The sequence below is a fragment of the Hemitrygon akajei genome, chromosome 9 (genome assembly GCF_048418815.1).
Source record: "Hemitrygon akajei chromosome 9, sHemAka1.3, whole genome shotgun sequence".
Lineage (NCBI taxonomy): Eukaryota > Metazoa > Chordata > Chondrichthyes > Myliobatiformes > Dasyatidae > Hemitrygon > Hemitrygon akajei.
In genome coordinates this window covers 120,973,275-120,983,950 of record NC_133132.1, presented here as the reverse complement: position 1 = coordinate 120,983,950, position 10,676 = coordinate 120,973,275, and the positions used below count along the sequence as shown (strand labels likewise).

The 10,676-nt window shown below is 38.5% G+C and overlaps 1 protein-coding gene across 2 annotated transcripts; it reads left to right on the top strand.

Annotated features, from left to right (window-relative positions):
- The first annotated feature begins 921 nt into the window (after positions 1-921).
- odc1 (ornithine decarboxylase 1) lies at positions 922-9,511 on the top strand. Of its 2 annotated transcripts, none has more exons than XM_073056910.1 (12): positions 922-1,071; positions 1,765-1,911; positions 2,000-2,147; positions 2,327-2,500; positions 2,590-2,762; positions 3,542-3,676; positions 4,038-4,123; positions 4,257-4,336; positions 4,411-4,570; positions 6,004-6,119; positions 8,083-8,297; positions 9,103-9,511. In XM_073056910.1, the coding sequence occupies exons 3-12, from the start codon at positions 2,046-2,048 to the stop codon at positions 9,245-9,247; spliced, it is 1,386 nt and encodes a 461-aa protein (XP_072913011.1). In that variant the 5' UTR covers positions 922-1,071; positions 1,765-1,911; positions 2,000-2,045; the 3' UTR covers positions 9,248-9,511. The 2 variants fall into 2 exon arrangements, with proteins under 2 accessions (XP_072913011.1, XP_072913013.1); XM_073056912.1 differs by lacking the exon at positions 922-1,071 and adding an exon at positions 1,186-1,325.
- The last annotated feature ends 1,165 nt before the right edge of the window (positions 9,512-10,676 follow it).

Below are 10,676 nucleotides of genomic sequence, written 5' to 3'. Positions count from 1 at the left end.
TCTCTTACTATCTTTCTTTTCAGTTAGTCCTGACGAAGGGTCTCGGCCCGAAACGTCGACAGTGCTTCTCTCTATAGATGCTGCCTGGCCTGCTGCGTTCCACCAGCATTTTGTGTGTGTTGCTTGAATTTCCAGCATCTGCAGATTACCTCGTGTTTGCTCCATGTCACCTTTCTTGTGCATTATTCAATGCCACTGAATAACAAGGGGTGGGACGTCATAATGTTACTCTCTGTTGGGGATAGTTATTGCTTGGGGCCATTGTGACCATTTGCTGAGTTGTGAACCACTGTTGCAATCATCTTTGATGAAACAACTGAAGGCAGTTAGTTAGGCCTAGGACACTGCCCTAAGGAATTCTAGCAATAAGAATTGGAATAATTGATCTCAGTGAAAGTTTCTGACATTTCGCTGATGATTGAGCATACATTAACTTGGCAATAATTAGCCAGAGTGGAATTGTCCTGATCTTTGTGAACAGGACAACTTACCACTTTGTTGGGTAGGTGTGTATTTTTGCTGTACTGATACAACTAGGCCAGAGATACAGCTAATTTTGGAGCTGTTCAGTATTATCCACTCTCAACTGTTTCTTAAAATGGCTGACGATTGGTATTTGCGATGGAGATTTCAGCAATTGTGTGCAAAGTATGATCAAGATACGGAGGGGAAATGCTCACTCAATGTAGTGTGTATCTATATTGGAATACAATGACTGCTTAAATGGCCCAATATGTAATTGTAACTTTCGTGACGAAACCGCAGAACCGGTTTCAGGTGGCATTCCGGATCCGTCTTTGTTGCAGGGAAATGTCAATCACGGTGACACGTCATCTTTCGCCTGTAAGTCTCGCACATGCTCCATTAAGTGCCGACAAGCGCAAACCGATCAGGACCGGTTTGCGCTGGACTTGTCGCCTAGCAACGGGTCTCCGTATAAAAGGGGCCGGCCGGGTACAGCCGGCTTTATTCTCTCTCTTCGTGACGTGTGGCACGGTTAGGGAGGGAAACTTCCTTTTTTTTTCAAATTATTTTCTTCGATGGACACAGTCTTCGTAAATGTTTTTTAAGGTATTTCTTCCCACTTTTTAATGTTTTTTTCCGTTTATCCGTATTTTTAATGTAAATCTGTCAGCTGCCACGTGTTACCACAAGCTGGGCAGAAAAAAAAGCCTTTTTAGGATAAAAAGTACGCTTCAAAAATAATGACCGGGAATATCTTATTTAAAATTCCGAGTTGTTCGAGAAGAGTTGATGAAGTAGCCGCTGGGAGTTGGGGAGCTGCCCGCCGATCCCGGCCTGCTGTCGGCGGGCAGGACACTGAGGTATCGATTGCGCTCTATTTTTGCCTTTCTGCGGCAAGCGGCCTCAGCAGCGCTGCTTGGACGGGAAGTGGTGGTGTTGGGCGTTCTCAGGCCCCTGTGGCCTACGTGGAGACGCGGCTTAGCTTCATGAGTCCACGGATGTGTCTGTCAGGCAGGCGGCGGCCCGGATGGTTGGGAGACAGAGAGCCGCTCTGGCGGCTGGTTGTGTGGGGGGAGGGTGGTGTGCGGTTCTGATGAACAAATTGCTTTTTGGCCGATATTGCCGCATGCACTGGTGCAGTGTTGTACGTGTTGCTGCAGTTGCGACTTTTTGTGATTGTGGCACATACAAGTGCAGCTCTGAATTTGTGTATGAGGGGCGTTAGTGCACAAAGAAGGACGTGAACGTAGCCTGGATTTGAATTTACTTGGTGACCATCTTAACATAATTTTGTTTCAGAGCGAACAAGGCACAAAGGTATTCCACGGCTACCCAGAGAGCCCAGACCTTGCATTGTATCTTCGAGGATTTAATTCGGTTGGAAAGCCACCTTGGCGAGACAGCTGAGTAGTACTTTTAAATAGATTCCATCTCTTACTTGCCCATGTAAGTATAAGTGCGTGGCGGTTGTATTTTACGGAATGTTAAATTTTGTTAATTTACCTAATTTATCTCGTTTCTGATTTGATTTTAGTTTGTTGCATATTGTGAAATCCTGCTTTACTCCTACACATCTCACAATGAATGACTTCAGTAATGATGAATTTGACTTTGCCTTCCTTGAAGAAGGATTCAGTGCCAGAGATATTTTGGAAAGCAAGATAAATGAAGTTTCACAGTCTGTAAGTATTACAATCACCACCAGTTCATGATATTTTGTTACCTATTTGGGTTCTTTGTAAATGCCAGAACTATTCTGGTGGTTTGACATCCTAACAATTTTTTTTCTCTCTCTCAATTTGATGTTCCCTTGTTTTTTGATTAGTATAACAATGTGACCATGTATCTTTAATCTTTCTAGGATGACAGAGATGCTTTTTATGTTGCGGACTTGGGTGACATTGTTAAGAAGCACCTACGATGGCACAGAGTTCTTCCTCGTGTGACTCCATTTTATGCTGTCAAATGCAATGATGATAAGGCTGTAGTTAAAACTCTTGCCACTTTAGGTGCTGGATTTGATTGTGCTAGTAAGGTATGCAAGTACTCCTAATGTACATTATTCCAGTTTAGTTGCTGCCTTGATTATGTTCAGTTCATTAAAGTAAGATCTGTACTTTACAGATGGAAATTCAATTGATACAGAGCCTTGGTGTTCCAGTTGAGAAAATAATCTATGCTAATCCATGCAAGCAATTGTCTCAGATCAAATATGCTGCCACACATGGAGTACAAAAGATGACATTTGACAGTGAAGTAGAACTGATGAAAGTAGCAAGATGTCATCCAAGTGCAAAGTAGGTTGATTATGCACATACTTAATAAATCTTATTTGGTTCACATTTCTGGGTAAATGGGTGAAAATTGATGGATTTAAATGCTTAAATAATTTTTAACAATATCTTGTTTTCATGAATTTTGGAAATACTGAAGTGAATATGACAAGGACAAATAGCGTTAATGAGGTTTACTTTAAAAATGGAATATTGTGCAGGCACAGCTGAAATTGCTGTTAAATCGGCTTGGGTTCAAGAGATGTGTAAAAGTTGTATTTTTAAAATGCAAATACAAAACCTTGTAAATGTTCCAATAACTGTTGTTTATGCTAATTATTACTACTTGCTGTACTACTCATTCCAAGTCCAAAATTTGATCTTGGAGGAATTATTGAGGAGATATAACTTGGTGGAAATATGTGGAATGACAAATATTGTTGAACATATTATATGTGATGATCTTTGCATTAGAATTCAGTTTATTGCCTGAAAACCACTTGACTTCAAATGAGTGAATTAAATTTTTTGGGAACACTGCATAAGGCATTTTTGTTGAAGAAAAAATGCTTATTTTTAAACTTAGCTAGGTTTTTTACAGAAAAACTTTAATGTATTTTTTGTTTGTTTTTGCTGACAGTTTTAATACGGAATATTTTCTGAGCAAGTTGTTCAATTTTAGGTTTTCTTTGATTGCCTTTGCTGAGTATTGAATTTTCCTTTAGTCTGTTACATTGTCATTTTTTTTAAATTAGCAATGACAAAGTCCTGGCATAAAATTTATCTGCCTCCTCTTCCCTTAGGCTAGTTCTGCGCATTGCCACTGACGATTCCAAGGCTATCTGCCGCTTGAGTGTGAAGTTTGGAGCGACACTTAAAACGAGTAGACTGCTCCTTGAACGTGCCAAAGAACTGAATATTGATGTTATTGGAGTAAGGTAAATTGGATCTTGCATTGTACGGGTTGGTAAAATTTACATTGCATGGATGCAGCACTTCGAGAATTGCAAATTTTAATATCTTGTAAGTATGTGGCCCTATGAATGTAGAATGTTTTGACAGTGAATAAAAACCTTTAATCTGGCCAAATAACAGTAAGTGTATTTAGTACAGTGTACGTTTAGCATCTGAAGACATTTTACACCTAGAGTATGCAGTTAAACTTTTAAAGTAATAAACCAGGTAACTTCATTCCATTATTGCTTTGGGTTTAAAAATGCATCCTATCACATTATTGTAATCTATTGCCTTTGTTAGGTACTGACTTGCATGGACTTTTTTTTCTCTCCCCTGTGAAAGCTTTCATGTGGGAAGCGGCTGTACAGACGCACAAACATATGCCCAGGCTATTGCGGATGCTCGCTTTGTTTTTGATATAGGGGTAGGTATTTTAATTTCACCAGTTTATGCTGTCTTCATTGTACTGGAATTGAGTGTTGTTCAATGTCATTTGATACAAATTGTAATTTGGTTTGTATGCTTGCTATTTGAGTTCGTTATCATTATTTTTCTAGGTAGAGTTTGGTTTCAAGATGTACTTGCTTGATATTGGTGGTGGATTTCCTGGTTCAGAGGACACAAAGCTCAAATTTGAAGAGGTGAGATATGTATCAATTTGGTTTTAAAGTGAATTTGCTTAAAGTAGGAGGTAACTAATGTAATTCTGTTTTAGATTGGAGCTGTTGTCAATTCTGCACTGGATAAGTATTTCCCAACTGACTGTGGAGTAAGCATCATTGCTGAGCCTGGACGTTTTTATGTAGCATCTGCCTACACGCTTTGTGCAAACATCATTGCCAAAAAGGTGGTCTCTACAGAACACAGCTCTGATGGTAGGTACATGCGCCTTGATAAAAAAGCTTTCAAGTCTGGCAGGCAGACAAGTTAGTGAGCATCACAGGAATTTAAAGCTTAATTGGAACATTTTTTTAATGTGATGTATGTATAATTTTATATAGATTAAAATTAATGCTTAATATGGAAATTTAGAATATTGTTTGAAAGAATAGTGGGGGAGTATTGGAATGAGAAAGGCCAATTCAGTTTCATTGATTCTCTTTTGAGAGGACCTGGCAAAGTAGATTGGGAACACGTACGTGCAGGTTAGATCCACACTTGTCATTTCTTTTTTGAATCCTTTCCACTACAGAAGTGTTCAAGGCCAACAAGCTCTAGAGGATAAAAGCTAGGAGTAACAACTGTAAGGAACCCTAGATTGGTGGATGTTGAAGGTTGGATGAAGAGGAAGAAAAGAAATGATGAGGAAGGCCTGTCTAGGGAGGTGCTTGAGATAGAGATTTGGAAATCAAAGAATTGAATTGACTTTATTTCTTACATCCTTCACACACATGAGGAGTAAAAAATCTTTGCGTTACATCACCTTCTAAATGTGCAATCATAGTAATTTATAATAAATGGAACAGTCAATGTAATATAGAGTAAACTCAAATCAGCACGAGTTCATCAGTCTGATGGCCTGGTGGAAGAAGCTGTCCTGGAGCCTTTTGGTCCTGCAGTACCGTTGTCCTGGATGGTGGCAGCTGGAATAGATTGTGGTTAGGGTGACTCGGATCCCCAATGATCCTATGGGCCCTTTAAACCTGTTCTTGTAAATGTCCCGGACCATGGGAAGTTCACAACTACAGATGCACTGGGCTGTCTGTGCCACTCTCTGTGGAATCCTGCAATTGAGGGAAGTTCAGTACTCATTACCAGGCAATGATGCAGCCAGTTAGGATGCTGTCAATTGTGTCAGAGAGATGACTTTGCTGTAGGCCACCTCATCATTGTTTGAGATGTCAATCAGAGAGAGATGACAGAGACAGTACAAGATATTAAGTGTGTTATGTAAATCTGAAGACAAAAGAGCAACTAGGGCTTATTAGGGACAGTTTTCCTGCTGGAGTGGATTGGTGTATATAAGATTAATGAATGTATTTAGGGTGGACTGCTAGAAACCTTTTTCTGATATAAGAGATGGATGAAACTAGAGGAAGTGCCATCTATGGGGGGCATAGACTATGGGTTGTTAAAGAGGTTCAGAGGGATATGTGAAGAGTAGCCAGCACCTGCAATCCATTTAGAACAGGGGTTCCAAATCTTTTTTTATACCGTGGACCTTTTACCATTAACTGAGGGGTCCATGGACCCCAGATTGGAAACCCCTGATTTAGAGGGTTGTTGAAGCTGGGTCTCTGACATTTAAGAAGTATCTAGATAACAGACTGACTGACTTGTGAATAACATGTACTTTATCTTGTTTAAGGTGAAGATGAGGGTGAAAATGACAGAACCATTATGTACTACATAAATGATGGGGTCTATGGATCATTCAACTGCATACTGTATGATCATGCTCATGTAAAGCCACTTCTCCTTAGGGTGAGTTTTTAATAAGCTGCTAATGCTTATTTCAAATATCAGTTAACTGGAATTGTATATCTTTTGTAAATTTATGACAGATCATTTAGTCTGTTGACTCCTGCTAAGAGATGTATATCTTTCCAATTTACTCTGTCTAGGCCTTGTAATTTCTTTAATTAAGACTTCCTGTTGCTTCTGCGCTTTTTTTAAAAAAAGAGTCCTCATGACACTTTAAAAATTCTGGATTCTTGATTGGTCAGGGCATGAGGGAACATAGGGAGAAGGCAGGAGATTGGAGCTGAGAGGAAAATATGGCAGAGTAGACTCTGCCAAAAGGCCTAATTCTGCTCCTATATCTTAGGGTCTTAAAAATGACTGCAGTATCATTTACAAATTGTATCTCTTGTAGTGAACGGACCACAAGGTTATTTGGCTCTTTCATTTCACACAATTTTAGCAGTTTCCATATCCAAACTCTTTATCGGTTTGTTTCTACTCTTTCTTTCTGTCCCAAATTAATAACTCAAGTAATTCCTTTACTAATTTATTCAAATATTTCTTAGTTTTGGCCTGGGAGTTGTGGGGGGGGGGGGGGGGGGGGGAGATGCGGGAGATAATTCCTTTCACCTTGATTTTAGATTTTTTTTTGCTTTAATGACTAGAATGCCAGTGTTAATTTCACTTGGCTAACATTCTTAAATACTGCAGGGTGAGAGATTCCTGGAAATACCGATAATGTAATGACCTAGGCTCTGGCTGCACCTAACTATATTTGAAGCAATTGAGTAATTTTGAAGAAAAATACACTTGTTCACTGTGTAGTCCCTGTAAATACTTACGCCTGGGACTTCTGCACTATTCAGTATCCCACATTGTGTAATGCCAGGTCCTTGTATTTCCATTCAAATATGTAACTTCACCTTGGAGTTCAATTTGTTTGCCTTTTACTTTGATAAGACTTGAAAAGATTGTTCCCACCCTTTAATTATACTGACATTTTTTTGGGATTGTTTACAAACTACTTTTTTAAGTCCTGTATTTTCATCTGAAGTATTGGCCTCTGACTAGGCTCCTGGAAGCCATACTGGGGATATGAGGGGACATTTTATTTTAAATTTACCCCCCCCCCCCCACCCAGAAGGTTATTGCAGTTGGGGTAGGAAAGATGGTGGCAGCAGCAAGTCCCAACATTAAGGTATCTGTGTATACACTTGAATTGCCATGCCGTGCAAGACTGCAGACAGAATTTGTAAATACGATGCATATAAATGGTAACAATCATCAGCATGGTCTGATGGGCCAAAGAACTCCATTGCATTTGGCCTTTCATCAAATATTCTTTATCTCATGAATGATGTTAGGATCCAAATTTCCCTTTGTCAGTTTTGCTTTTTAATCAGTCTTATGAAACTTTGTGGAGACACAGATGATCCAGATGCTGGAATCTGGAGCAACAAACAATCTGCTGGAGGAACTCGGCACTGATGACTTTGACTTGAAACATTAATTCCTCTTCACCCCCAGTTGTTCCAACAGATTGTTGCTTACATAACATTGCAACTTTGTCAAGTGCTTTGTAAAATTGTATGTAGACTGTATCAAATACACTTTCCTTGGCCTTGCCACTGCCTCAGTTCAGTCATCAGACACAACACTTTTATAACACATTCATTCTAGCTGGCTAAATAACTTACTTTATCTAGCTAGCTTCTAAGTAATCAATCTGTTCCTTTTTAAAACAGCACATTGATCTCTGGTAGGATTCATTTAAAAATATAATTTCATTTAAATTGATTCATTTAGAGCAATTATTTAGAACTATACCTGTGCTATTTTGGTCGTCTTGGCTGTCTATTTGTAATTTGGTGTATTTTTTTTTACAATCCTTGTGGAAAATTTAAATACACACATTAACTTTCCATTTGCCTGGTATCTTCCAAATTTAAATTTCATTCCTAAATGGTCTTTTTTTCCATTCCAGAAACAAAAATCTGATGAGAGGCTGTACTCCACTAGTATTTGGGGTCCAACTTGTGATGGTCTTGATCGTATTGTTGAACGTTGTAGTATGCCAGAGTTGCAAGTTGGTGACTGGATGGTGTATGAGAATATGGGAGCTTACACAGTTGCTGCTGCTTCAACATTCAATGGATTTCAAAGGCCCCAAGTCTACTATGTTATGTCAAGACCAGCCTGGTACAGTATTTGAGTTTTGAAACTTTAGTCGATCAGTTTAAGTGTGAAGATTTGTATAGATTGATATTCATTATCTGTTGTTGTAATTGCCCTTATAATTCACTGCTTACTTCAAATGGCAGTCCTGAATTTAAAAAAAGTCAACTTGTGAGCGAAAGTCAAATTTGATTTATAGAGTCAGGTTTAATATCATTGGTTTGGTGTGAAATTTGTTTTGCTGCAGTAGTACAGTGCAATACAAAAGTTCATGTCTCAATATTTTATTTAGTGTAAAAACAGCCAAAAATAGTGAGGTGATGTTCATGTGTTTGTTCGTTCATTGTCCTAAAACATCAAGCATGTCTTCAGGCTCCTGCACCACCTCTTTGGTAGCAAACAGAAGAGGGCATGTACCAAATGATGGGTCCTTAATGATGAATGCCACCTTTTTGAAGCACTGAATTTTGAAAGTGTCGTGTATGTTGGAGAGACTTCTGCCCATGATCGAGCCCATAATTTTTCTGCTCCTGTGCAGTGGGCCCTCCATTCTAGACAATGAAGCAACCAGTTAGAATAATCTGAACAGAACATCTGTAGAAATTTGCTAGTCTTTGGTGATATGCCTAATCTAAAACTCCTAATGGAAATATAGGTGTTCTTTAATTGTAATTGTATCAGAATGTTGGGTCCAGGATAGATCTTCAGAGATACTGACAACAAGTGTTAGAACCCTCAAACCAAATGCATCCTCCATATATGAAATTGCCTTTGTTGTTTTCAGTGAATTGTTGAATATACTTTGGTCTAATCTGCTTTTCTTTTATAGGCAATTAATGCAGCAGATTGAGAAGAATGGTTTTCCCAATCAAGCTGAGGATCATGCTGCTAATACTAGAATGGCATCCTGTGCCTGGGAAAGTGGTTTAGAGCTGATTTGTTCCTGTTCTACATCAGCAAGAATTAATGTCTGAACTATTGATATAAAGGTTACTCAGGCCATTGGCAACTGTACAAGAAGGGTGGGGTAAAATATTAAATGACTGGCTTTTGGGCCAGTTACTGAAGCAAAAGTTGTTTGTTTGAATTTTAAAGTATTAATTTGTTTGCGTATGCAACAAAATGGTTGACTAAGAGATGGGATCACATTCTAAAGTGTTCCTATGGAAACTTGTTTATACTTTTATAACTTTGTATTTTTATTTGAACTTTAAATAAAAGAATTTATTAGGATTTGAGATACTTGTGGTGAGTTGATTACATACTGGTTTTATGGACGTTTTATAAGCGCACTTGTGGGTAAAATTAGTCAAAGGTGTAGGTGAACAGACCTGATTAGTAATTTTTGTAATCTGTATTAATTTAAATTACAAAAGATAACCCTTGGATGTAGCTGTAGGAGTATTTTTTTGGACTGGCTTTGAATTATGTCTGCAACAGTGCTCACCTAGAACAGTTCTCTAGTTTCACCAACTAGTCCTCTTTGGCTTTGCAAATTTATTTTGCCATATTTACCCAGTACTCTTGAGACCATAATGTATTTAAAATTATCTGTGTAGCTCCTTATTTTGTCCTAACTCTTAGCTCGGGTTTTCAATTTCCTCTAGTATTGGCTAAGAAAACTATTTGCCTTTGGGTAAATGTAAGTGACCCAAACTGTTGATAGTGCAGATAAAATGACCTAAATGGTAATTCTGGTCTTAACCATATCAACGAAGCACATTCTATTCATACAATATTTCCACTAGTCTTTGAATGTGTGAAGTTGCATCTGCAAATTTAAAAATAAATATGCCTATACAAAGAGTGACTATAACTATTCTTGATGGATCACAATTGCTGTGCAAGATCTGAGTAATGGCAAAACAAACTTAACTGTTAACAAATTTAACTTAACTGTACTGTGCTCAGTTCTGGTGGCTTCACTATAGGAAGGATGTGGAAACCATTGACAGGATGCCCAGGAGATATTTACAAGGATGTTGCCTGGATTGGGGAGCATGCCTCATGAGAATAGGTTGAACTTGTCCTTCTTTCCATGGAGCAATGGAGGATGAGAGGTGGCCTGATAGAGATGCATAAGATGATGAGAGGCATTGATCGTGTGGATAGTCCTAGGTAACCTAGTGGTAACCCTAGGTAATTTCTCTGTTAAGGACATGTTCAGCATGGCTTTGTGGGCTGAAGGGCCTATATTGTGCTCTAGGTTTTCTATGTTTCTAAATTTCAATTTTGGCTATCGAAACTAATGTTCTAAAGGCTTGAAACTTCATTTGCATGTCCTGAGGGTTGATTTTAAAAGCCTGAAAGCAAAAGCCTGACAGTTATACTTAACAATATATTCGTAGAAGAAATTAGAGGCATGCGAATAGATTAAGCTTTTTCCATAATGTATCCTGTCAT